Source organism: Mustela putorius, unplaced genomic scaffold (assembly GCF_011764305.1).
Source record: "Mustela putorius furo isolate JIRA1106 unplaced genomic scaffold, ASM1176430v1.1 tig00003903_pilon_pilon_pilon, whole genome shotgun sequence".
In the NCBI taxonomy this organism is placed as follows: Eukaryota; Metazoa; Chordata; class Mammalia; order Carnivora; family Mustelidae; genus Mustela; species Mustela putorius.
Genome location: NW_025422051.1, coordinates 1,943,809 through 1,970,311, shown reverse-complemented (window position 1 = coordinate 1,970,311; position 26,503 = coordinate 1,943,809). Strand labels below are relative to the sequence as shown.

Below are 26,503 nucleotides of genomic sequence, written 5' to 3'. Positions count from 1 at the left end.
CAAGAAGCAGAAAGAGGAGCGCTGGGATCTGTGCTGGACAGTGGGGTACTCTTAGGTGGTCTCAGGAAAACCAGATGGGCCCTGAGTGGGTTCCCGCAGGCTGAAGGCTTCGCCCTTTGCTGTCACCCATGTCTTCTGTCAACGGACTTAGATTTTCTCTTTTTTAGGCAGAAGGTAGAAAGCAGGAGACAGGGTAATCCCAATTTAGCTTCCCAGAAATTCCTGATGCTGTCAGAGGACCCCTCTGCCTGACTGACGTATTACATACCAGGCTAAATCCAACCTCCAGGCCTTTCTACTGGCAGGACTCTACTCTGAGTATTCTTATCCATTTCATCCCATCTGTTCTTCCTCAGGCTGACCTGACTGACCCCTTGTGGAATCTTTGACTTTCGCCCACTCCTCATCCAAGCCTCCACACATCCTCTCTCCTCCTCCTTCCTCCATCTCTGTCCGGTCCCCTTCCCCTCCCCCACCACCTCCACTCTGTCTCCAGCTTTTTTTGGCTGCTGTTTCTTCCTCCTCCTCCTCCCTCCTTCCCTAACGCTGAATAATCAGGCCTGGCTGTCCTGGTTTCTGGAAATATTCGTGTGTGGGCAGTGGCTCAGGGCTGAAGCAGGGGATGGATGCCTGGGGGGCTCTGGGCAGCCCCAGACCCCCAGTGCAAAGATACCGAAATCCAGGGCTGTGGTCCATGCCTGTCTCCCTCTGGGGAAGGGAGAGCAGGTTTATTGAGCAGGGGAGGAGGGGTGGGAATTCAGAGGGCATGGACACAGGCCATTTCGTCTCCGAGGTCCTCCTCATCGAAGCGAGAGAGGATAGATTCCTCATCACTATACAGTGAGCTGGTCCCCTGTGCCAGCAGGTCACTGGCAGCACTGTCCATCTCGTCCAGTGTCAGGCGACAGGCATCTGCAATCTCCTGCTTGGCCAGGGCCACAAAGCGTGGGTCTCGGGCGAAGAGGCCCAGGCCCTCGGAGATGAGCACCTGGGGGCACAGATGGAATCAGAGTCAGCAGAGGGCCCAACATGGAATCAAAGCAATGTGCACAGCGGGTCAGTGTAGGTAGATGATGCATCATCCGTGAAAGTGTGCAGGGAAGTCACTGGGGACAGTCGTGCATACATCATGCTAAGCAGAAGTTGCAGAGCAAAGGGATAGATAATCACACACACAGTGCAGAGACCGGGGGTTGGGGGGGATGCCCTCTTCCCTCCTTCCCAAGCTCCCACTTCCTCCCCTTCTCCCCCATCCCCCTTGCCCAGGTCCCTTCTCAACTCACAGCCTCCACCAGGCTGTCAGCACTGCCCCTCTTGCCATGGCTGGAGTCCGAGTGGGTTCCAGGCACGGGCAGACAGGTGAAGGTGCGCAGTGGACCACTGGATTTGTGGAGGTATCCCTCCCCTGCTGCGCCCTCCTCCACCAACAAGAGTGGGGCATAGAGGAGCCGACTCCGTTGCGGAGGGGTTGCCCAGGAACCCTGGACCAGAATAAACATCAGGGGGCTCAGGACTGATGGGTGGGATATGAGGATCTAGGACTCACCCCTGTACCTACCTCTTATCACTGCCCACCACCCTCCAAGCACAACTGGAGGCAAACTGAATGCGAATAAACCAGACTTGAGTTTATTCAGGAGCATAAAAGACCTGGGTATAAATCTGAGCTCTGCCACTTACTGGCTGTGTGATCTTGGGTAAGCCTCTCCGGGCCTCAGTTTCCTCATCTGTAAACTAGGACTAACAACAGTACCTATCTCACAGGTACAGTGAGGCTTTTGTGAATTCTTTTTTTTTTTTTGGGAGGGTGGGTGGACAGCAAAGCTTATTGAGCTCCCGAAGAGTGAGGGGTCCCGAGAGGGTTGCTTCCCCCAACCCTTTTTTTGCTTTTGTGAATTCATATGTGCCTCATTCTTCAGAAGACATGTGGTATGTTTGATAAATTCAGCCTAGGCTAACTCTACCCCTCCAGACCTCAGCACCCCATTCCCCACCTCACCTGTGCCCTGCTGGTGAGGGGTAGCCCACGATGATAGGTGCCTGGGATGGGTAAATCTTCACAACCACCCTGGCGCCTCAGACACTGGATAGTGAAGGAAGGCTTCCGAGCTGGGGGTGGGGGGGAGGCACAGTGCGGGGAGGGGCGGGGGGGCAAAGAAGAATGTCAGTGCCACCCACCCTAGCCCTCTGCCCTGATGGCTCTTGGTAGGGGGGCTAGGATCCATGCCTGCTCTCACCTGCAGGTGTGGGGGGCAGCAGACGGCGGCGTGGTACATTGTGCCCATCCAGGTATCTCTGGGGTCTGTGGGGTGGCAAAATGATGGGGCGTGGAGGAGTCCCTGCCTGCTCGTTTAGGTAGGAGAGCCTGAGCGGGAGAGAGGGCTGAGGATGAGCTCAGGCCTGCGCATGGGCAATGAGGTCCCATTAGTCCTGCCCTCCTGCATGCGGCTCATGGGGTCATCCTACATGTCATGGCCAGAGTCCTTGGTGGGGACTTCCTCTTCCTTGTCCCGATTCTCCCGCTCTTCATTTCCTTTGAGCTGAGAACTTCCTTCTTCTGGAATGGTGAAAATAAAGCTCCCAGAGCTTCTCCTGGGGAAAGTGAAGCAAGTTAGACAAACCAGACCCCCTCCAACCACAATCCTCCTCGTATTGTGGCCCTGGGCTCCTGGTTCCTTCTTGTTCCATGCCCCATCCCCTACAGAAACACTGGGCTTTTAGGTTTGTTTTTTTTTTTTTTCCAATTGGGGAAACTCACATAACATAAAATTAACCTGTCATCATTTTATTTTTTATTTATTTATTTAATTAATTAATTTATTTATATGAGAGCGTGTGCGCGCGCGAGAGAGAGACTGGAAGAGGAGCAGTGGGAGAGGGAGAGAGAGAATCCCAAGCAGATTCCATGCTGAGTGCAGAGCCCCAGTTTGGGCTGTATCTTGTGACCCCAAGATCATGATCTGAACGCAGATCAAGAATTGGATGCTTAACTGACTGAGCCACCCAGGCGTCCCAACCTGCCATCATCTTAAAATAAATGTGGGCTTTCTTTTAATAGATGTTTCTCATGGGAAGGACCCAACATTTAAAAAAAAATCAAAGTTGGCCTGTTGAAGAGACACCTTCAACACAGGAACTGGGAGTGTGTTGGGGGAGGTGAGGAGGAGGCTATAAAAGCTAGGTGTGACTTCATTATGTTCTTTCCTTACTTCTGGGAGGTAAGTGCTGTTATCATCCACCTTTTACAGGTGACAAGATTGAGGACCATGGAAACTAAGTGACTAGCCCAAGATCACTTAGCAAATGGCAGAACCAGGATTTGAACTTAAACTCACTTAGTTCCATGTTACGTGCTTTTTGTATCAAACTTTTGCATTGCCTTTCTCTTATGAATCTCTTATTACCCTCTGTTCCCATCTGAGCCCTTAAATCCCTTCCATTTGTCCTAAATTTCCATTCAAAGGTCCCCTTGCTCCTGAATTACCCCCATGTAGTGGCTAGTCCCTGCCTTCCCTTACAACATCCCACCAGACCCTTGACCGTACCTGTGGCCATGGGATCCAGTCTGGGGTCCACTGGGCTGTCTGGAATTGGGAGCCCCCCCATCGTCATCACTGGGCCCAAGGGAGAGTGAATCTGGAGGTCTGTCCCCAACAGGTAGAGACACAGAAATCATGGAGCTCCGGCGAGATGGGGGCTGGGAGCCCATCGGGGCCTGTGGAAGTCACAGGATTGAATGTTGCCATTCACGTTACATCTAAGTCACTCGGTCAGTGACACAAGTCACTTGAAGCTTATTCCCAGTGACCTCCCTAAGGGTTAAATCTGGGTTTCACCTTCCAACAGTGGATGGTAGGTATCAAATAAACGTTTGCCTGTTGTAGGGAGTCTTCTCAGGGGGCCTCGTCCCCAAAGGCAGTGTCCAAGTTACATAAGGAATTAAGGGAGTGTTTTTTTACAGTCAAATTCCCTAGGGGAGTAAAAACTTGCCCTCACTTTATAAATTTCCGGGTTCTTCTCATCTTCCTCCTCCTCTCTCTCCTGTCCCTCTTCCTCCTCATCTGTGTCACAGGTGAGGGCCTGCCTGATCTCAGGACCCAAGTCCTGTAGGCTCCTCAGACCAGCCTGTGAGGGTAGAAACATAGGGAAGCAAGGTAGCTCAGGGTCCAAACTCCCCCATTCATGAGCCTGCTTCCCATGCAGGAGTGTGGGGTGGGGTAAGGGGTCCCTCAGCCACCCCTGACCCTCTGTAAGTCCTGGGACCTCTGTTTCCTTGTCTGTGACATGGGTTACACAAGACCAAGAGGGCAGGCAGCCTCAGCCATGGTGCTCCCACATACCCCACCCCACCCAGGCCCCTCTCTGAAGACCTGAAGGGCAGAGGAGGTACTTGAGGGGGCCTCACTCCCTAGTAGCCCCTTTTCTTTCCTCCGCCTGAATTTGCGGAAATAGTCCTGGATCAGAAATGTGGCGTAGAATTTGCCCACGGTGACCTCTTCCTCTGGGGGCAAGGGAGAAGAGGCAAGGTCACACAGGGGTCCTCTGTTCCCCCTACCCACAGCATAGACTCCCTTTGGCCCCCACTCCCATCCAATGCTAGTTTCCTGATGGTGAGTAATCGTTTGACATTTGGGTGGGCTCATGGAATTGGGGTGGAGCTAGCTCACCGTCAGGAGGGGGGATGACCTCATCTAGCAGCTTCTGCTTTATCCGCTTCCAGATCTTTTTGATGACAATCCGCAGCTCCTGATTGGCTTGTTCCAGGTTCCCTGCATCAGGAGAGAATATGGGGCATGAGCCAATAGGAGGAGCCCTTCGCAGCCACTCCTTCCCTGTTGGAAGGGGCTTCACAAGCTTCTACGCAGTCACACACCACCCCCATTGAACAGGTGGTAAAACAGGGCAGGAGGAGCCGTAGTCACTTATTTTGAGGTTCTGAGCCAGGAGCCAGGCCCATCACTCAATGAGATTGATCCCTGCACCTCCCCCAGAGGCCCTCCCGCTCCTGCCTCTTCCCCATCCCTCCCATGCACCTTCTGTCTTGATCTTCAAGGATGTCCGAACCAGGGCAAAGAGTGTGGCATTGAATGTCACTGTCCCATCTGAGTTGAGGGGCATGTTCATCGCCACAAGTCTCTACACACCAGGGACATGGAACCCACTTTGATCAAATGCCAGGGATGAAGGCATTGGATACCCAGGGGCAGAAACCTTTGAAGATAAAACCAAACACACCCTCCCCACCCAAGACAGGGTCCCTCCCCACCCCTGCGGTGGGCGGACAGCCCTTTCAGAGGTGGGGGGTGGGCAGGTGCACAGACCTTGCAGGCCACTCGGTGTGGGCACAGCTTCCCAAATCCCAAGGGGGGCTGGATGCGTCTCAGCAGAGCAACCACATCTAGGTGCTTGATGCGGCCCCTGGGACAAGTTGGGGTGGGTGGGTGGCACCGCTGGGTTGGAGATACCTCTATCCCTTTCTGAAGATTCCACCAGCTCATCTCTACCAACTTCCCCTACCCCCAACAACCCAGAGCCTGCCAGGGAAGAATCTGAGGGCAGTTGGGGAAGGCAGAGGACAGAGGCAGTGGGAACCTTGGGGCATCTATTGACTAGGTAATTGTTAATGGATAACAGGTCAGAAGTTCTGGGACTGGGGGACTAGGTGGGACAGGGCACTGTCCCCTGCAATCCCAGTTATGTGGTTATAGACCATACTTGGCTCCAGGGTCATATTCAGACCATATCCTCTTGAATTCATCAAGGTGATGGGGGCCCAAGATGGACCAGTCTCTGGTTAGATAATCAAAGTTATCCATGATGACAGCCACAAAGAGATTTATGATCTGTGGGCCAGTGAACAGTGAGGGTTAGGTGAAGGGCTAAGCTGGGTGTGGGGGGTTGGTGGGACGCTGAGGTAAACTTATGGTTACTGGGTCACTAGTCCCTGGTTGATCTTATCAGACCAGCCCTTTCACCCCCTCTGAAGATCTGGGCTCCCCACCTTGTCCCCAGACCTTTCAGGGCCAGCCCCCATGGCAGTGGTGGTGGTTGTGGGGAAACAGTCCTCACCAGGAAGGCGCAGAGCATGAAGAAGCTAATAAAATAGGCGATGGCAAAATTGCTACCACAGGTAAACTCCTCGCCAGGGCTGACATCAGACTCAGGGTCACACCGACTCCCAGGAAGGCTGGCAAGCATTATCTCCTGCCATGCCTCACCAGTGGCACACCTGGGGGTCATACAGTGGGGCCATTTTGGAGGGGAGGCTATGAAATCATCACAAGTGGCACTGTAGGGGACTGTAGGGTAAGAAGATGACCCACTTCATGCCAGGGGTTATATCTGGCACAGGTAAATTCCATAAAGCATTTCAATATTTTAAAAGCTGGTGTGGCCATGACGATGACAGTCATATTCATCAGGTATCCCCATGTTGATCCCGATGCTACTGATGGGGCACTAAGGCCTAAGAAGTGGATACACCTTACAGCCAGAAAAAGAATGGTCGAGGCTAGATTATTACACAAGACTCTTCAGATCACAGCCATAAAAGGTCTCAGGCAAAATGAACCCCATGCTGCCCTGTTGTTTCCACAGCTCAGACAGTCTGGGGCCCAGACGGGGTGTGCGGGCACCCAAAGACATGCTGGGGACCAAGATGGCAGTGGAGGAGGCATGGATGTCACCTGAACAAAAGCAGCACGGCCTGGGGAAAGGTCTGGAAATTGTTGTTTCGGTTGATCTGTGTGCCATCCTGAAGAGCCACCTTGCCAAACATCTGTGGGTGCACAGGGCATGTGTCAGAGTGGCAAACCCATGCCCCTACAGGTTGTCACCCATTTCATACCTTCCAGTACTCAAAAGAGTACTAGATCAAAAGATTCTCACAGATGTGTAGGTACTGCTGATCCCATTTCACAGATGTGTGGACTGATTCAGTGTCATGCAGCTTGTCTTTCAGCCCTCCACCCCCACTGTGGGTGAATTCCTACCCATAGTGCCTAAGGGATGCTCCCTGGGCTCCCCACTTGCCTGCATCCCAATGACTGCATAAATGAAGAATATCATTGCGATGAGAAGAGCCACATAGGGCAAGGCCTATGGGATTGGAGAGGAGGATAGATATTCAGGTCCAGGCAGAGAACTATAAGCCACAAAATGCACTGCTCCCTCAAGCCTGGGCCTACCGAGAGATATGACCCATCCCCAAAGTGCCCATGACTATCAATGTCTCCCAAATGTGGACACAGTATTAAATACAATAGAATAAGGTCAGTGAGACCAAGGCATGTTGGGAATTGGGAGGCTAGAAAAACAGAGAAAACCAGAAATGGTAAATTGCAGATGGGTATGGCACACTGGGAAATGTAGTTCTTGGGGTGGTAAAAGGACAGGCTGAGAAGTGTGAGATGAGGGTGAGGGGTGGTCAAAGGGATGGGGAGTTACCTGAAAGGACTTGATGAATGTCCAGAGCAATGTGCGGATTCCTTCACCTTTACTGAGAAGTTTGACTAGTCGCATGACTCGGAAGAGGCGGAAGAAAGTGATAGAAATGCGGGAACTGTCCTCAGAGCTCTGAAGTTGGGGGTGTAGGTAGGTATGATGAGTCTACACTTGCCCCAGCCACCTCCCTGGCTCATGCTTTGGCCCTCCCAGCCCCCAAGTCCCTCAGAACTCAGGCCCCAGGATATAGTCAGGGAGCATTTCTAAGGACTCTTAGGAAGAAAGGAAGGGAGGATAGGTGTGGAAAGAAGCATAGAGTCCCTGCTGTGAGGTGGGGGCTACCTCGCCAAGGTGGCCACCATTCTGAAGGGAGAAATGGCCAAGACAGAGGTGACAGAGGAGAGGATGAGATCGCAGGCCCAAATGAACAAAGGGAGAAACAATGTAGCAGATATAGGGGATAATGGATGGTAAAGTCATTATTCAAGGGATGATGGAGAAGGTTATATGGTAGTGGATCAAGATGGTTGTGGGAAGAGTTGGCAATGAGGGTGGAAGGGAAATGAGAGGGTATGGAAAATGATGGCAGAGAGCCAGTGGAGCCAATGGAGGAAATGATGAAGCCAGTAGTTTCATGGAGATGATGGAGATTAGAGAACCGATGGAGGACCCAATGGAGGAAACAGTGATGGAGACATGGAACCAGCAGCATTGTCAATCGAGGTGACAGAGCCAAGTAGTACCCAATGGAGGAGATGATGGAGCCCATGGCACAGTCAGTGGTGATGACAGAGCCGTGAAATACCCAGTGTTGGAGACAGTGGAGTTGTTGGAGAAAATTCAGCCAATGAAGTAGTCAGACGGAACGATGGAGCCAAAGCAGGAATTGGTGGAGTTGATGGAGTTAATGGAGGTGGATGTAGAGGCAATGAAGGAAATAATGGAAATAACAGGAGAGTCGTTTTAGGAGATAGCAGATGGAATTGAATGGAATGGAATAAGGGATATAAAGTAAGGAAATAAATGGAATAAGGGAGCTGGTAGGGGGGGCTTTGGCTAAACCTGACAGGGATTCAAGAGACATGGAGCTGGAATGAGGATTAGGGTGGAGGTAAGTTGAGAGGCCCTGGGGTTGAGGTGGGGGAAGGCTGGGTTTGTGGAAAGGCCAGTCCTTACGTTGACTTCAGTGACGGCAATGTCCACTATGCTGCCCACCACAATAAGAGCATCAAATGTGTTCCAGGCATCGGTAAAGTAATGCTGTAGGCAGGAAAAAAGTAGAGTCTTGTCTTCTCAGAGCTAGCAAGTTAGTATAGGGGTCCAGCGGTAGGTGATATTATGGAGGCAGGGCCCAGCTTGGACTACACGATAGGCCTTCATCTGGATCCTTCTCACTCCTTGATCTATGAGCCCTTGGTTGCTGCCCCCCCGCCCTGAGAGCTCTGCAATGAGTGCCACCCCAAGGAATTCACCCACTGCAGGTGAGTCTAGGGCTTGGGGGGGGCACCTTGGGTTTGAAGGCGATGATTTTGAGCACCATCTCAACAGTGAAGAGGCCAGTGAAGACCATGTTGAGGATGTCCATGGTATAGTTAAAAGGAGCAGTCTGTTCATAGTGCTGGGAGAGAAAGCCAAGTGTGAGGACGGAGCCTGAGGCAGAGACCTCTCCACCCACAACCAAATATTTTCTGGCTTGGACTGAGGTGAGTCTGGAGATGTGATAGAACTATGCTTTGGCCGAACTCCTCAAACTGTCGATATCCCAATATAGATATTGGAAAGCCCAGTCTTGATTTCCTTGCAGCTACTTCTGACTAATGAGACAGAAACGGAAGTCTTATGCTGGCTGGGCAGTTTCTGTGAAAACTATTTTTGCTTTCCAATAAAAGGATAAAATGAGAAGAGCCCTTGGGTGCAGTCTTCCTTCCTTTTTCCTGCCTTGAATGTGGCTTTGATGCCTGGAGCCATGGCAGTCATCTTGTGATCATGAAGCAACAATCATGAGAATGAAAGCCAACTTGTTAAGAATGGAGGAAGAGAAAGACACTGGATACCTGATGAACAATTATCAAACAGCCTACCGTATTTTGTTGACTCCAATATGCACATCTTTTCACATTTAGAATCTTTGAAAATGGGGTGCATTTCACAATCAATAGCAACTTACAGTGGCCATATGCATTTCCCCCACATTCTTATATCTCTTAAGTCAGGATGCAACTTCCAATTATTGGCCTTAGATTTGAAGAAATGTGGCAAATATTTTTATAACTTAAGTCTCTGTCAGTTGGGGATTTGGTTGCTTGCAGCCTAAAGCATTCCTAATGGTTCCCAAGGGATTGTGTGAACAGAGTAGGGTTCAGGTGTCTGGCAGGGGTCAGGGTGGGGAGCTCAGACCTGCATGGCTAGAGCAACCGTGTTGAGCAGGATGAGCAGGAACATGAGGTACTCGAAGGCAGCAGAGTTCACAGTGGCCCACACACGATACTGATGTGGGTTCTTGGGGATGTAGCGGCGGAGTGGCTGGGCCTTGAGGGCGTACTCCACACACTGGCGCTGCATACGGGTGCAGGGCATGAGTGAGCAGTGGGATCCCAAGGCAAGAGAGTGGTGGGGAGGGGTTGGAGGCCATAAGGTGAGGGGTTAGAGGTCACCTGGTTCTTGTCCAGCTCACAGTTTTGGTATTCCTGCTCGCCCTGGGCACGGAAGGTGATGATGACAAAGCCCACAAAGATGTTCATCATGAAGAATGCAATGATGATGATGTAGACAATGAAGAACACTGAGATCTCCACATGGTAATTATAGATAGGACCCTTGTCCTCTGCATTTGCATCGATGGCCTTGTATAGTAGACTGGGGAGGGAACCAGTGGGAATGGGTGAGGAGATATCCCAGTCCCCTGAGACCTGTCCCCAGACACCTTATAACAGACACTCTAGAATTTCCTGCTTAGCACCCCAAAGACCCCAAATCCCCTGACTTAGCCATCTGGGACCTCCATGCAGACCCAGTGGTCCCCATACAACCTTCTAGAGAAAGTCTCCACCCCAGTCCTTCAAGACCCCCAAATCCCTTAAGTTCCCATGGACCACTAAATTCACTTCTTCATTCACCTCAGATCCCCATTCACTTCCCCAGAACTCCCCCACAGCCCCTGAAGATCTCTAAATCCTGTCCCATCAGCTTGAATTCCTTGCACCATCTTCCCAAAGATCTTCAACTAGAACCCCAAAGACTTATACAGCTCTCTGAAAACCACTGAGCTCCATCTCTCTGAGACCTCCCCCCCGTGCCTTCCTCCAGACCCCTACCTGGTCCCCCTTAAATCCTACCCAGTCCTTTCTAGACGTCCTCAGAGACCTCTAGCCTTTCTGGAGACACCCCCATACCCAGTCCCCAAAGCACCCCCAGCAAACTTCTGGAGGACCCCCACTCAGTCCTCTGATATGCTCACCAGTCCTCAGAAAACCATATCCAGTCTCAAGATACCTTTCCACCCATCCCCAAGGAGATCCCATTCTATAGACTCTTTCCCTCCTTCCCTGCCCATCCCTGGAGCCCTGCTCCTTACGCAGGCCAGCCTTCGAAGGTAGAGACAGTAAATAAGGCCATCATGGCTGAGAGGACATTGTCAAAGTTGAAATCACTGTTGACCCAGAGCCGCTCCCGGACCAGTGGTCGTGATACATCTCCATCAGGGTAGACCAGGAAGGAGCCCCTGTGGATGTTGCAGACAGAGTGGGTGGGTGAGCAGGGGTGGAGAGCTGGGGAAAGGGGCCTGGTGTCTCCAGCATGGAGTGGTGAGGCTAGATAGCTTGGGTTCAAATCCTACCCCCCTGCATTTACTGGCTGGGTGATATTAGGCGTTTAACCTCCCTGTGCTTCAGTTTTCCTCATCTGTAAAATAAGAATACTAACAGAACATATTTCCTGGCCTGATACAAGGATTAATCAAGTCATTCAATGAGAATAGTATCTTGCATATAGTTGGTACCAAATATGTTAACTGTCATCTCCATTATCATCATTGTCATCTCCCAGGAAAAAAAATAATACTAATAATCAACATTTCTCAGCGTGAAGGATATGTCAAACCCTGTACTCGGCTTTACATGTAGAAACTTTACGTTGTAATACACTCTCCTTGTAGTAACTCATTTACTCCTTACAGAAACCTGTGAGATCTGCATTGTTTTCAGTTAAGGAAAATGGGACTCAGCAAGGTTAAGAAATGTACCCCCAAGTCTCATGAGATGAATTTGAACAAGGAATGCTTGACTTCAAAGCACATGCTTTTAATCACCACCCTCTACAGGAATCTCAAGATGGAAGCCTGGGACTTTATGACAGTGGCCATGGGTGAGGGGAGTGTTTGGGGATTTCTGGGGGGTCCATAGTAGAATGTAGGTAACTCTGGAGAATGAGAAGAGGGATTTGGGGGAGGTATTGAGGGTCTTTTAGGACTTGGCAAGACCTGAGGGCCTTTGCAGCTCTTGGGAAAGTTCTGGGGGTGTATTGTGGGGAATTGGGGGAGTTTGGGGGGCTTGATAAAAACTGAGGGAGTTTCTGCAGTTCTTGGGAGGAAGCTCCAAGGGTTCCAGGGGCCTGGGTGAGATCTAGGGGCCTCTTTAGCCTTTGGGAGGGGCCCCAAGCTCCACCAAGGGCAGGGTTTAGGGCACTCACTTGCACTCTTGGGGGGTGTGTTTGGCTTCATCAGTGCAACTGTAGAATTTCCCCTGTAGGGAGGATACTTGTCAGGCAGGTTTACCCCTTGCTCCCCACCTTGACCTTCCAGTGTTTCCTCTCACCTTGAAGAGCTGCACGCCAATGCAGGCGAACATGAATTGCAGGAGTGTAGTCACAATCATGATGTTCCCAATGGTTCGGATAGCCACAAACACACACTGCACCACGTGCTGCAGGTACCCACACAGATGGTTCACGAGACTACAGGCCACAGCAGCCAGGGGGGAGGGATTCTGGGAGTAGATGGGGCTCAGGGACTCGGGCTGGGGACACCTGGTCATGGACCAGGGATATGTGCTCAGGACCATGTGGGCACTGACTAGGAATAAGTATTTACCAGGAAGGGATATGGGGCCACATTTCAGGAACTTGGGTCAGAGAAATGTGGCCATGGGTAGGAATTGTTAGTTACTTGTAAGGAATATTGGTCAGGCCACATGATCAGTGGTCTGGGGTGTGGTTTACATGTTGGGTCCAGGCTGTGTGGTCAGGTGTCTGTGTAAATAGTCAGTCTGATTGGAGATTGGGGCCCTAGGAGTGGGGCAGGACATGGGTCCTTTGGGTTTGGGTGGGGCTGGGTTACCTTGAGTCCCTTGGCCCTGTTGATGGCTCGGAGAGGCCTCAGTACTCGGAGTACCCTCAGGATCTTCACCACTGAGATGGCGCTGGAGCTGGAGAAGGGTGAGTCCTCAGGCCCTCGCCCAGGTTTGGCCTCTGCTCTGGGAGGAATGGAGTGGGCAGGGGATGCAGAGGGTCACTCACTGGATGCCAAAGGAGATGAGGGACACGCTGACCACCAACAGATCCAACAGATTGAACCAGCTACGGCAGAAGGAACCTCGGTGCAGGAAGGCCCCAAACACTGTCATCTGCGGGAGGGGGAGGAGGACATCAGGGTAGACTCCGGGTGTGGGTATAGAGAGGGGAGGAGGGCATGGAAATAGGAGAGGTGGGCTGTGGGGGTGGGTACAGGATGGTTTGGGGCAACTGGGGGTAAGACTGGGGGCCTATTCATTACCTTTAATAGAATCTCCACGGTGAAAATGGAGGTGAAAGCATAATCAAAGTACCCCAGAATCTGGGAGTAGAGAAATAGGGGAAGCCACTGAGTCATGGCTTAGCGAAATCCTAGGGGTATGTGTATATGTGTGTGTGTGTGCACGTGCTTCCTGTAAGCTTTGCTGTCCCTCCCTCCTCCTTCCCTTCCCTCCCTCTCTTTTTCTGTCCTTCTTCTTATGCCCAGTATGACACCACTGGGAGTGTTCCCTCAGCCCCCAGCCAATGGCTCACATGGTTGCGGAAGGAGTGGGCTCGGATGGGGTCCTCAGCGGCCAGGGACACACTGCTGAGGATGATGAACACCAGGATAAGGTTGGTGAAGATATGATGGTGAATGAGGGTGTGGCAGGCCTTCCTCAGCCTGGGGAGTGGGGAATAGTGAGAACCCAGAACCACAGAGCTGATTGGGAGAGCCCAAGGGAGACAGCTCAGCATCTTTTGCATCGGGCTGCGCACCCTGCCAGAGCCGTGGTTGGTACCTGGCCCTCCACCTGCCCCAGCCCCTGCTGCCTCAGCCCCTCATCCATTCCCAGAACTCACGGGTTAGTTTGACTGAGACAGAAGAAGGCACTGCCCTCAGGGATGGGTATCACCTTCTCCTTGGGTACAACTTCCTGCAGAAGTTCCACATGCCCTGCACCTCCTTCCTCCTCTTCTTCCTCTTCTTCCTCATCTTCCTCGTCCTCCTCTTCTTCCTCCATGCCTGGTACCAGAAGGAGACCAAAAGACAGACAATTCATTGGAAAAGGTGTGTAAAACCCGTAGAATAGTGGTTGTCACACGGCAAATTCTTTTCATGTGTCAGCTCCTCAGAGAAGGTCTTTTAGTTTGTTTTGTTCACAGTTGGGTCTCCAGAACTTAGAACAGTGCCTGGAACACAGTAGAAGCTCAGGAAATGTCTGTTGTATGAACATCACCATCCTTGCCATCCAATACACGCTATCTTACAATAAAGGCTCTGAGAAGTTCTGCAATAAAACAAAAGTCTTTGTCTTCATTAATCTCAGCATCTCAAATGCTGCTGGCCACACACCAAGCCCACTACTTTTATCAGTTTATTAGTTTTTGATGTAGTGCTCAATGATGCATTCGTTGCATGTAACACCCAGTGCTCATCCCATCATGTGCCCTCCTTAACGCCCATCACCCAGTTACCCCATCCCCCCACCCACCTCCTCTTCCACAACCCTCAATTTGTTTCACAGAGTCAATGATCTGTTATGGTTTGTCTCCCTCTCTGATTTCTTCCCACTTAGTTTTCCTTCACTTCCCTTATGATCTTCTGTGCTACTTCTTATGTTCCACCATATGATAATTGTCTTTCTCTGAGTGATTTATTTCACTTAGAATAATACCCTCCAGTTCCATCCATGTTGATGTAAATAGTAGGTAGTCATCCTTTCCGATCAAGCCCATCACTTTCAAGATGATTTCAGAAAAGTCTTCTCCTCAGACAGGAGGATCTAGGTGGTCAAGAGGTCTGCCCGGTGCTATCTCTAAGGTCCCACACCTCCTCCATCTGGCCCTGCCCACTTGCCTGTTTCTTCATTCTTTCTGCCCTCCTCTTCCTCATTCTCCCCACCAGGCACCTGGGGACAGAAAGATGGGGGTCACCCATGGTGGGGGAGACACTATAGAATAAACCTAGGGGAGGCATGGAAGGAACACAGTAGTGGAGAGGTGCACAGGCAGAAAATGGGGGTTAAAACACACACACATAGACAGGTATTGGTGGTTATGGGAGGCGTAGACAGTGCCCAGGATACTAACTCACCAACACTCCATTTTCCTGTGGGAGAGCCCCCTCGGTGCTCTTCTCCCTGTGAGAGAAAAGGGGAGCAATTGCTAAGGATTGCAGCAGATAGACGAGGCTGAAGGGGTCCGTGCAATCAGAACAGACCTTTCTGAGGTCCCATAGAACCTCCCTGCTTCTGCCCTCATCCCCACAGTCTGTTCTTTTCACAGCAGCCAAAAGGATCCTATTAAATCTTAAGTCTGGCACATTCTTCCTCTGCTCACACCTCTCCTATGGCTCCCACTCACTCAGAGCAAAAACCAAAGTCCTCACTATGGCCCAGAATGCCCCCAATGGGGTCCCCCTATTCCCCCATTTGAGCTCACCTCCTACCACTCTTTTCCTTGCTCACCTCACTCCAGACTCCCTGGTTTCCTTGGTGTTTTCTTAAATGTGCTGAATGTGCACCTCAGGACCTTTGCACTTACTGTCCCCTTGTCTGAAGCACTCTTCCCCCAGATATTTTCATGGCTCATTCTCTCCCTTCATTTGGGTGTCTGTTCAACTGTCACCTCTGTGTAAAGGCCTTCCTTGATCAAAATAGGGTCTAACCCTATAGCAAAATAGCAACTTTCATTTCTCTCTATTCTTTTTTTCCCAAACTCTTTTTTTCATTATATGTCCTTAACATATATTTAATTAAATTATGTTATATATTCATTTCTTTGTATTTTGCTTGCCTCCCCCAACTAGAGTGTCATCTTTGTGAAAGGGAGGACTCTGTCTACCTTGAACCCTGTCATCTCCTCAGTGTCTAGAACATGGCCTGACACAAAGTGGGAGATCAAAGAATTCACATTGAATGAATGAGGACTGACAGGTTGGATCTGGGGATATGGGTGACCCCAGGGTGACCAGGGTGACCGAGGCATCTCTGGTAGTGTGGGATGTATGTATGTGTGGAGACATACAGTCAGGGATCCCGGGGAGAGACTGTCTTGGGGGCAGAGCCAGACATCACCTGCCCTTGTCATTGACAGTCCCTGTATCTCCGCTGGCCAGGTTATCCACAGCAATGGCAAGAAACACGTTCAGAAGGATGTCTGGGGTGAGCTCAGGCTAACAAAGGATGGAGAAGAAGCCTGCCTGTGGACTGCCCATATCCCCTTAGCTACCCCACATTTTACCAGCACCCAGCCCCCCAAGGCTCCAAGGATACAGTTGCCGCAGATGAAGAGGATAATAAAATAGACACACACCAGCATTCCTGGGAAGAAGGGGCCGCCATAGGCCATGATACCATCATACATGACCGCATTCCAGTCCTCACCTGTCAGGATCTGAGGGTGAGAGTTCACTGTGAAGCTCTTTGGACCCTCCCACCCTATGCTTTCCCTACTCCTCACCCAACCCACCCATCCCATGGTCTCCAGACCTCACCTGAAAGACAGTGAGGAGGGCCTGGGGGAAGGTATCGAAGGTGCTTCGCTTGGTGTGGGTCTGGTCAAAGTTGAATTTGCCCCCAAAGAGCTGCATGCCAAGCAGGGAGAAGATGATGATGAAGAGGAAGAGGAGAAGCAGCAGCGATGCAATGGATTTCATTGAATTGAGCAGGGATGCCACCAAATTGCTCAGAGATGCCCAGTGCCTGCAGCAGAGATGGGGGAGGCAGGGTTGACATGTCCAGTGGTGAGTCAGGACCCAGGGCAGGACTCCAGCTTGCAACGTGTTAAGGGCGGGTCAGGTCAAAATGAGCTTTGGAAGGGCGTTTGGGTGGCTCAGTTGGTTGGGCATCTGCCTTTGGCTCAGGTCATGGTCCTGGAGTCCTGGATCAAGCCCCACATCAGGCTCTCTGCTCAGCAGGGTGTCTGCTTCCCTCTCTTCCCCTCACCCCACTTGTGCTCTCTCTCTCGCTCTCTCTCTCTCTCTCAGTTTCTCTCTCAGATAAAAAAAATATTTAACAAAATAAAATGAGCTTTGGAGTTGGGTTGATGTGAAAATAAGATGTGAGGAGAAGGTTGAATTTGGGGTCAGTGTTGGCGTTGAGGGTGTAATGAGAGATGAAGTTAGGATGGAGGTTATATGGAAGGTGAAGCTAGAATTGGGTTTCAGGTTGGGACTGGGACTGAGATTGGGGTTAGGGACTGTAGCTGGGGATGGGGTTGGGGTTAGGGGTTAAGAGAGTATTTGGAGTTTTAGATGACTGAGTTGGGGATAAGGTTGTGGTTGAGGGTTGGGATAGAAGAGGGGATAGGAGTGAGATTGGGTCTGGGTCTGAGATTGCAGCTGGAGGCAGGCTACTGGTTAGGAGTTAGGGACATGGGGGTTGTGGTTAGTGATGGGGATAGGCTGTGATTTAGGGAGGAGATTAGAGATGGAGCTGGCCTTGGGACTGGGTGTTGGGGCTGTGGATGAGCTTGCATATGATGAGTGGGTAGGGGTTAGGGTTAGAGATGGTGTAATATTTGCAGATGAGTATGGAGGGGAGTTCAGAGATGGGGCTCGGAATAATGTTTGAGCTGGAGTTGAGGTTGAGGAAGGGAATGGAAATAAAGTAGACACCCGCCCCAGTGGACTTTAATCTTCATGAGGCCAGAGGAACCTGGGTGGCTCAGTCGGTGAAGCATCTGATTCTTGATTTCCACTCAGGTCATGATCTCAGGTTTGTGAGATCAAGCCCCTGGTCAGGCTCTGAGCTGGGTGTGGAGGCCGCTTAAAATTTTCTTTTTCCCTCTCCCTCTGCCCCTCTCCCCCAACTTGTGCTCTTTCTCTCTCTCAAAATAATCTCTGCAAGGCGGGAACTTGTGTTTCACTAGGCCTAGTGTTTCTCTGAGTGCCTGGCACCAAGTAGGTGCTCAGTGGTATTTGTTAAATGAATGGTAAGGCTGATAGTCACTGGAGCTGGGGAGGGAGCTGTTCAGGCTGTGCTTGGGGCCCCAATCTTCCCCAGCTCCACGCACCTAGTGACTTTAAAGATCCTGAGGAGGCGCACACATCGGAGCACTGAGATGCCCAGGGGTTGCATGGTGCCCACCTCCACCAGGGTGGTCTCCAGGATGCCTCCACAGACCACGAAGCAGTCAAAGCGGTTGAAGAAGGAAGAAACATAGGCAGAGGGGCCCAGGCCATACAACTTGAGAAGCATCTCCACCGTAAATAGACAGAGCAACACCTTGTTGGCATACTCTATGGGGAGAGGGGCAGAGGTGACTGGATTGGCCAATTTCCTCAGTAATGTGTAGGGGGGTGGGGGCCATGGGGCGATATGGGGTAGCTGTTATCGGGCCAGACACAGGCTGGGGGCAGGTAGGACAAGGGTTAGGGATTGGGGTGAGTCTGTAGGTCAGAGTAGGTGAGGTTTTGAAAGGCTTGGAGAGGTGAGGAGAAGAATCCATCAGCCTCTATGAGTCCAAGAAAACTCCATTTTGAAGCTAGTGTTAGAATCTGGGGTTTAGCTGGGATTGAGGCTGGTTTGAGGCTTGGGGTCAGAAGTGCGTTCAGTATTCAGGTTGGCATTGAGATAAAATGAATAACGGTAAAAGCTAGCACTTCTGAAATGTTAGCTTTATGTGGACTAAGCCATGTTCGAAGCACTTTTCACTTTAACTCACTTAATCCTTCCAACCACCTGCATGAAGTGGATACAATTACTAACCCCATTTTTGTAGATGGGGAAACAGACACAGAGGGGTTAACCCATCCAGACAGTGTGGAGTTAAGATTCTGGAGTCCCAAGCCACCTGCCTGGGTTTGCCACTCACTAGCTGAGTCCTGGGATTAATCATTTAATTCTTCAGTACCTTGGCAATCGGTACTGTGTGCAGTAGTAGTTGCTTCACATAAGGCTTTAGTGAAGAAAAATTGAGTTAGTCCGTGCAAAGTGCTGAGAACAGAGCTTGATGCCCAGAGCAAGTGCTCTGGGAGTGCTAGCTACAAGGTGCGATGGGACAGGCTAAGGTTTCTGCATTTATTAGGGCAAGAAGGCAATGTCTGGGGGTCTGAGGAACCCCAGAGGCCCTGGATTTGGGTTTCTAGAGTGGAGAGAATTGGGGGTTGGGGAAGAGGGCTGGTAGTCCGGCGGTTGGGGAGAGGGCGCACCCTGGATCTGGGTGAGCCAAACGGGCTGCCCGTGGTGCTCTGAGGCGATGGTGAGCGTATTGAGGAAGACGAGCACCAGCACGGCCCAGTAACAGGCGGTGGACTTCACAGCCCGCCGGCAGCGTGCCCGAAGGCCCCGGTTAGCTCGGCGGAGGTGGCGGCTGGGGAGGAGGGGAAAGGTGAGTCCTCTGGTTGAAATTACCTACCTAAGCAGGGCCTGGGGGGCTTGGGTGGGCTAGCCCGGTGGTCACGGGGGACTTGGAGGTGGGGCTCACACAAAGTCATGGGGCCCCAAATCCCTTAATTTTCCCAACTCACCAAACCCTAGTTTTCATGATCTTGTTTCTGGAAAAGAGGAAGATGGAATGTGAGCGTCATGAGGGACTAAGGGGCAGTCGGTGGCTGGGGTTGGAGCTCAGGGGCTGGGGTCAAGGTTAGAGGGTCCAATAAGGATGGGGGTCAGGGTCTGGACTGGGTTCTGGACTGGCCAGGGGTCAAGGGCTGGAGGCCCTTACATGCAGCGTGTGCAACTGGCCAAAGCCCCCTCCTCTTCTTCCTCATCGCCTGGGGTCTCTGTCATCGAACCAGTGTCACTGGCTGGGAGGCTGGCTGTAGGAAGGGTAAGAGTAGAGGTCTGTACTTGAAGACCCCAGGTTCCAAACTTGGCTTGCTTCTCTGTCTGCCCATCCCACCATCCCCCATCTGGCTGGACCCTCACCATGGCTGCTGGTGGAGTGGGTAGAGCGGGTAGAGTGACTAAACCAGCGCAGACGTCCACGTCTCCTGGTGGTCAGCTCTGCCAGCTGTGGCCCTGCCAGATGGGAAGGACAGTTGGGGAGCGTGGCCTGAGGTTGGGTTAGGGCCGTGGTGGTGTGTGTGGGGGGTGTTATTTGGAGACTTTGTTCTGGGTACAGGGTATTCAAGTGTGGGTCTGGTTCTGTGTCCTAGGCTGGAACCGGGAGCTGGGCCTAGAGCTGTTGCCAGTCGGGGCGGGATTTGAGGAGGGTAGCCCACATCTGAGGCATGCGTGGAGCAGGGAATGGGCCCCACGGGGTTGCCTACGGTGGCCGGCCCGGCCCTCTTCAGCCATAGAACCCAAATTGCCATCTGCTGAGGGGTCTTCGATGTCCAGGTCCTCTGCCTGCGTGATCCAGTCCAGGTAGCCTCGCAGGTCCTCCTCCAACTGTTGCTTCTCCCGCAGCTTCTGGAAGTCCCCTCGTGCTTTGGCCTTCTCCCTCTCCTTGGAGAACTCCCTGAGGGAGGAAGATGGAGAGCTAGGTGAGGGAACCACTCTGGCTCCCTTGCCTTCACCATTCCAGCCCTACTGGTCTCCTTGCTGTTCTCGGAATATGTCAAACACATTCTAGCTTCGCATCAGCGGTTCCCTTTCCTTGGGACACCTTTTCCTCAGATATCCATGTGGCCCATTCCCTCATCTCTTTCACATTTCTACTCAGATGTCACCTTCTCAAGGAGTTCTGTCCTGATTGCCCCTATTTATAATTGCACAATTTGCTCATTTCTATCCTTATCCTTCCTTTCTTTCCATAGCACATATTCCATATAAAACACTACATATGTGAGGTGCCTGGCCAGCTCAGTTGGTAAAGCATGTGACTGTTAATCTCAGGGTTGTGAGTTCAAGCCCCACACTGGGCATGGGGCCTATTGGAAATAAGAAAAAATTTCAACAACCCACCACATACATGTGTGTGGGTGTGTGTATACACAATCTGTTGTGTGTATTGGTATTATCTGTCTCTCCCCACCAGAATGTAATATCCAGGAAGACAGGGATTTTTGTCTTTTATTCTATTCCTAGTGCACCCAGTAGTTGCTCAATGTTGACAGATCGAATGAAGTGGTATTTCTGATGGGTTCTGAAAGGATGCCTAGGAGTTTTCTAGGAACAGAACAAATGGGACTGGGGCTGAGGGGCAGTATGGGGGAGGGTGTCTAGGCTCCTCACCCGCTCAGGACACCAAGTACAAGGTTGAGGACGAAGAAGGACCCAAAGATGACGAGACTCACGAAATATACCCAGGGAAGCTCATACCCCATGGCATCCTGCATCTGGGGAGAGAGAGGACATGCATCTCTCAGTATATGCAGACGCTCTTGCCTGAGCCTGGGGAGGAAAGGCAGGTGCAGTCTCGCACTGTGTGCCTGTCGTCCACCTCACCCAGTAGAGCACGTCTGTCCAGCCTTCCATGGTGACGCACTGGAAGACGGTCAGCATGGCGAAGAAGAAGTTGTCGAAGTTGGTGATGCCTCCGTTGGGCCCTGCCCAGCGCCCGCGGCACTCGGTCTGGTTCAGGGTGCACGCACGCCCGGATCCCGAAGATGCGCAGGGCGACGGGTCCTCCTCCGCTTCCACGTCTGTGGGAAGACGGGAGCTTTGGGTTCTGAAGCCTGCCCACCCACAGTCCCTGCTATCCTGGAGCTCCGTCCACCTGAGAAGTTCAACTCAGGGTTCGAGATTTTTCTAAATCAAGGGCAACTGTAAGCTCACAACTCTGCTAGATCAGGATTCAGAACCACAGGGAAGTTGTGAGTCTCAACCACAGGTATCTGGGGGGTAGAACTGTAAAACTTCTGGTAGAATCTTGTAAAGAGCAGTGAGCCCTGAGCCTGGGGGAGGAGTCTTGTGAACTGGGAAGGGACTCTTGGAAAAAGGGCGGGGACAAGGCTTGGGCGGGAGTCTGGATAAAGGGCTTGAGTATTTGGGGCCAGTCCTGGAGGATGGAGTCAAGCGCCTGGAAAGGTCTAGGCCTGTAGGTGGATTCTTGTGATGGGGCGGAGCTATTAGTCAAGGGGCGGCAGTAGTCCGGGATTGCGGGCGGAGCTTGAATAAAGGGGTAGGGCTTGTTATCCCGGAGGCGGAGCCTGAGCCTGGGGGTGGAGTCCTGTGGATTTGAGCACAGGGTGTGGCCCAGAAACCCGCGGAGGGAAGGGCGGGGCGGTGGTGGTGGTGGTGTCCTGTCCCCAGAGGGGTGGAAAGGCTGACCAGATCCCAGGAAGTAGCATGTCTTGTGCATGCGTCCAAGGAACAGCTCGAGTCCAATGATGGCATAGATGATGATGACAAAGAGCACGAGCAGGGCGATGTGCAGCAGGGGCACCAGCGCCTTCATGATGGAATTAAGCACTATGTGCAGGCCTGTGGGAACAGAGGGGCGAGGTTGGCCTAACTCCCAACTCCGGCGCCCCTCCCCCACCTCCAACCTCCTGGGGGGCGTGCCACTCACTTGGAACCCCAGATACCAGCCTCAGTGGCCTCAGCACCCGAAACGCCCTTAACGCCTTCACATCGAAGCCTCCCGGCTTTCCCCCTGTGTGCGGGGTGTCTCCCGGCCGACCAGGGCCCTGCTCCAGTAGCACGCTGAACAGCCTGAAGGGGTAGCACGGGATTAGGAGGCCTGCGGCGGGCCTCGGGACCTCCCTCCACCCCTCCCTTCTCGGAAAAACACAGGTCCTCGTGACTGGAAATGTGAAGAAGTTTAAAATATGTTGATATTCCTGATTCTGGCTGCCAAATGGGGGCAGTCGGAAACAGACATTTCCCCTGGGCCCCGAATTCAGCGGGCCTGGGGTAGGAAGTTGAGCTAAGGTCCCCTGCAGACGCGCACCCGACCACAACGATGATGAAGTCGAGTAGGTTCCAGCCATTGCGGATGTAGGCACTGGGATGGAGCACCAGCCCGTAGGCCACGATCTTGAGCACAGTCTCCACAGTGAAAATCACCAAGAATACGTACTCCACTTGCTCCTGAGGTTGGAGCCAGGGGCGGGGCGGGAGAGTGGGGGTTATTTGAGGGTGAGGCTTGAGGGGGGCCGCCGAAAAGGAAGCATAATCGGAGACCTAAGTTTCGACTGGATAGGAGAGGGTCATCTGGGCCAGTGAAGAGCGGAGATGGGGGTTGAAGGGTTGTGGTGTGGTTCTGCTGGGGCTGGATCTGGCTTGGGGCGGGGGCGGGGGCAGGGGGGCAAGCCTCACCAGGTTGTGGTTGGCCGTGTTGGAGTCATCTTCTGGAAAGGGGATGTAGACCCCCAGGGCTACACAGTTGGCAAAGATGGTCAGCAGGATGAGGATGTCAAAGGGCCTCAGGTGACAGTCAAGGACCCAGGCAGATAGGTCTCAGATTCCCCACATTCCCTTGGAGCCTTCCCCATCCAATGCTGATGCTTAACTCAAGGCATCCAGCCCTGACATCCCAGCCCTTGTCCTGACCAAGGCTTTGACTTTGAACCCCCTAGAAACATTAGCCATCCCCAACTCTTGCTTTGATTTAGCCCTTGACTCTTGACACTCCTCCCCCACCCCCCGCAGTGACCTTCACATTTCTCAACTCACCCTCTAATCCAGTTCTTGACTCTTGATCCCTAGTGACCTCGGCCTTCCTCCATCCCAGCCCTGACCCAAACCTTGACTCTTGGTACCCTGGTGAAACCTCACTCCTGAGCCCCGCCCCGGCCTTCCAGGATGCTTCCACTCCACAATGCTGATGCAGAACCGCCGCAGGGGGTTGGCCAGGGTGAGGCAGAAGAGCGCCCGGGGTGACCGCTGAGCACTGGCCACTGCCACCGTCTTGTGCTTACTGTGCTGAGTCCTTCGCTTAGGGGTCTCCAGGCCCGATGCCCCATTGATTTCTTCACCCCCCGATGCTGGAGGCCCAGGGCACAGCCCCCATTCAGGACCAGGTCCCGTCCCATTGGCTGGGCTGGGCTCTGGGGTGTTATCTGTGTGGAGAAACCGAGTCAGGGAGGGAGAGGGTATTGGGGCAATCATGGTTGCCTTCTGCCCGGTCCCATCCCTGTGTCTGGGGGCAGGAGAGAAGAGCATGTAAAATTAGGGAGAGTTGGGGTGGTGCCTGAGTTAAGAATTGCAGGGAAGAGTTGGTGTTGTAATTGATTGGGGGTAAAGAGAGTTTTTAGAGAAGGGAAGGTGAAATTACATTTCCAAGTAAAGTAGTCTTTGCTGTTAGACTTGATATGGAGTTTAAATTGGCATGGGGTAGGATTAATTTTATAGCTAGAGGCAAATTTAGGGTTAAATTCTAGTGGTGGATTTTGGATTGGCTTTAAATACAGGAAGGAGTAGAGTGTCTGAGTTGGGATTAGAATTAGGATCAAGGTTAGGGTTAAAGTTAAGTTTGGATGGGATCTGAATTTGGCATTGGGGTTTTCAGCTAAAGTCATTCCCAATTCTTGTGGCCTTGTTCTAGCCTCTGAGGGGCAGTAGGTTGGCTTGGTTAGGATCCCCAGTGTTGGAGGAAACAAGCTGTCTGAACTTGGCACCTGTGTGCAACCTTGGGAAAATGGTGCAACCTCCCTGAGCTTCAATTTTCTTATCTGCGTAATGGAGTGATAAGAGTACCTATGTTATAGAGTCGTTGTTAAGATTAAGTGAGTTCAGCATTCAGAATAATGTCTGGCACAGAGTATTATTCCCATTTTGCAGGTAAGGAAATTGATGCAAAAAGGGAAGTGATTTGACCAAGTGGCCGAATTGGGATTCCAACATATGCAATCTCTGACTCCAAGGTAGTAAGACTTAATGACTTACTACCACCATCAAATGTGTTCATTCTCTCTCTCTCTCTCTCTAGTTTTTAAAATTGATCTGTGCTCTTTTTGGAGACTTTTTGGAGACTCAGAAACCTACTCACTAACAATATTGATATCTCGATGTTGGGGTTGAGGTTAGGTGAATTTATAGCTCATACTAAGGGGCTGAATCTACATTGGGGTTTAGACCCTGACAGGGGTTTGCCCTCTGGTTGGTAAGGTTTGCGTTAGGATTAAGCTTGGGGCTGGTTTTGGAATTGGACTTGGGATGGACACGAGGATGGAGGTTGGGGCCAGGATTAGGGCTGGGATTCAGGTGTGAACTAAAGCTGGGGATGGGGCTGGGAGGCCATAGGGGCAGGGTCTGAGTCAGACTGAGCGTCAGGGTTCAGGTGATACTAAGGCTATGTTTGGTGCTGTCGGGGAGGGAAACAAGGTGATGTGGTTCTGGTCCCCTGGTGACTCTTCAGGGGTGGGGTCCTGTTGGGCAGTAGATGGGGCAGAGGGGCAGGGGGTAGAGCAAAGCCTTGGCTTGCTCCAAGGGTCTGCAGGGGTGGAAGGCTGCTCTCACCTTTCCCGCCTTCAGACGCCGACATCCTCCTTTCAAGGTTGAAGAGCCATCTGCACACAGCCCCCCTCTCTTCTCCCAGCTTTAGAGAGATTAAGGTCACAGGGCGGGGCTGTAGCCGGGTTGGATGGGAGGGTGAATGGGGCAAAAATGGGACATTTTTGGGCTACAGCCTGACAACAGAAAAGGCACCGATTTTTAAAAAATATTTTTATAAAATATATACGAGTCAGAAATTAAAATAAGAAAAATGATATCATTTCCCAACAGTATTTGAACTTTGAAATGTGTAAAAATAGACCTAACATAATATACTTATGTGTAAGATCTCCATGGGAAAAAATTTTCAAATACTGTCAAGTGATTAAAGGGAACCTAAGGAAATGGAGAGATATATTAAATTTACTAATAGAAATAGTCAATGTTGTGAAAATGTCAAATTCTTCCCAAAGTGATTTAGAGATTCAATGGCTGTCCCAAATGAAATCCCGAAAGATTTTTCCCTGTAATTTGACAAACTCATTCTAAAATTTATATCGATATACAAAGGATCTACAAAAGCCAAAATCCTTTGAGAAGGAACAAAGTGGGAGGACATTCCAGATCAGATATTAAGGGATGTTATAAAGCTACAGTAATTAGGAACAGAATAGAGTTCAGAAACTGAGCCCCATATATATGCAAACATGATTTATTTTTGACAAACACAGCACTAATGAATGGTGGTTACATGAATGTTTACTCTGTAATTATTCCTTAGCCTGTACACATATGTATAACATGAAGAGAAAGCATTTATGGAATACATGAATATTAGTGGTTACAATTTACATAGCGCTTTCCTACTGTATTATGTGTCAGGTACAGAGTTAGCAATGCTTTACATAAATTAATTGTTTTAATCCTTACAGATGAGGAAACTAAGACACAGGCAAATTATATAACCTGCCCACGGTTGCACCTTTAGCTAGTTGAGCGAAACATGTGAGCTAAAAAGTTGAGACGCAATTGTAGCCGCTTTATGCTAAAGCCCTTGCCCTTAACCTATACACTTTCACGATATGGAAGATGAATGCCGCCTTAAATGAGTCAGGAAGCCTCTCTACCCTCCGGTCCCTTTTCTACCATTGCGCGCGCGCTCACACGCATAGACAGGCGCACACACACAGAGGTGTGCGCGCGCTCGTTCGCTCGCTCGCTCGCTCACGCGCTCAAAATACACTTAATTGCCCCCTTGGAGGAACCTACCGGACTGCAAGCGGAAGAACTACAACTCCCAGCAG

General features: G+C 51.3%; 1 protein-coding gene and 1 non-coding gene across 4 annotated transcripts; one reads left to right on the top strand and one right to left on the bottom strand.

Annotated features, from left to right (window-relative positions):
- Positions 1-757: 757 nt before the first annotated feature.
- CACNA1F (calcium voltage-gated channel subunit alpha1 F) lies at positions 758-25,248 on the bottom strand. 3 transcript variants are annotated; one of them, XM_004755092.1, is made up of 48 exons: positions 25,187-25,248; positions 23,572-23,589; positions 23,082-23,187; positions 22,714-22,853; positions 22,333-22,475; positions 22,092-22,244; positions 21,267-21,463; positions 21,054-21,157; positions 20,147-20,337; positions 19,803-19,895; positions 19,600-19,693; positions 19,403-19,429; positions 19,085-19,245; positions 17,947-18,172; positions 16,427-16,634; positions 16,206-16,326; positions 16,008-16,089; positions 15,026-15,071; positions 14,789-14,840; positions 13,792-13,954; positions 13,483-13,612; positions 13,211-13,270; positions 12,955-13,061; positions 12,776-12,863; positions 12,255-12,362; positions 12,130-12,182; positions 11,018-11,164; positions 10,098-10,299; positions 9,841-9,999; positions 8,951-9,061; positions 8,620-8,703; positions 7,786-7,806; positions 7,447-7,575; positions 7,033-7,098; positions 6,687-6,778; positions 6,070-6,229; positions 5,716-5,843; positions 5,322-5,418; positions 5,034-5,136; positions 4,668-4,769; positions 4,371-4,501; positions 3,997-4,125; positions 3,546-3,715; positions 2,467-2,592; positions 2,238-2,365; positions 2,000-2,109; positions 1,284-1,481; positions 758-988 (listed from the first exon to the last, which is right to left on the bottom strand). In XM_004755092.1, exons 1-48 carry the CDS (start codon positions 25,246-25,248, stop codon positions 758-760), a joined length of 5,757 nt encoding a protein of 1,918 aa, XP_004755149.1. The 3 variants fall into 3 exon arrangements, with proteins under 3 accessions (XP_004755149.1, XP_004755147.1, XP_004755148.1); XM_004755090.1 differs by having other exon boundaries at positions 23,572-23,824; positions 25,224-25,248; XM_004755091.1 differs by having other exon boundaries at positions 20,180-20,337; positions 23,572-23,824; positions 25,224-25,248.
- Positions 20,671-20,743, top strand: TRNAN-GUU. Its single transcript has one exon. It is a non-coding gene; the product is annotated as a tRNA-Asn (tRNA).
- Positions 25,249-26,503: the final 1,255 nt, after the last annotated feature.

What these genes read in the sequence shown, in the direction of transcription:
- CACNA1F (XM_004755090.1), bottom strand. Translation starts at nt 25,248, where the DNA reads ATGTCGGCGTCTGAAGGCGGGAAAG. An exon ending in AGAGGGCCGGGCCGGCCACC is followed by an intron (nt 19,896 to 20,146) that starts GTAGGCAACCCC and finishes CCCATCTGGCAG; the next exon opens with GGCCACAGCTGGCAGAGCTG. An exon ending in ATGCAGTCATTGGGATGCAG is followed by an intron (nt 6,779 to 7,032) that starts GCAAGTGGGGAG and finishes GTGCACCCACAG; the next exon opens with ATGTTTGGCAAGGTGGCTCT.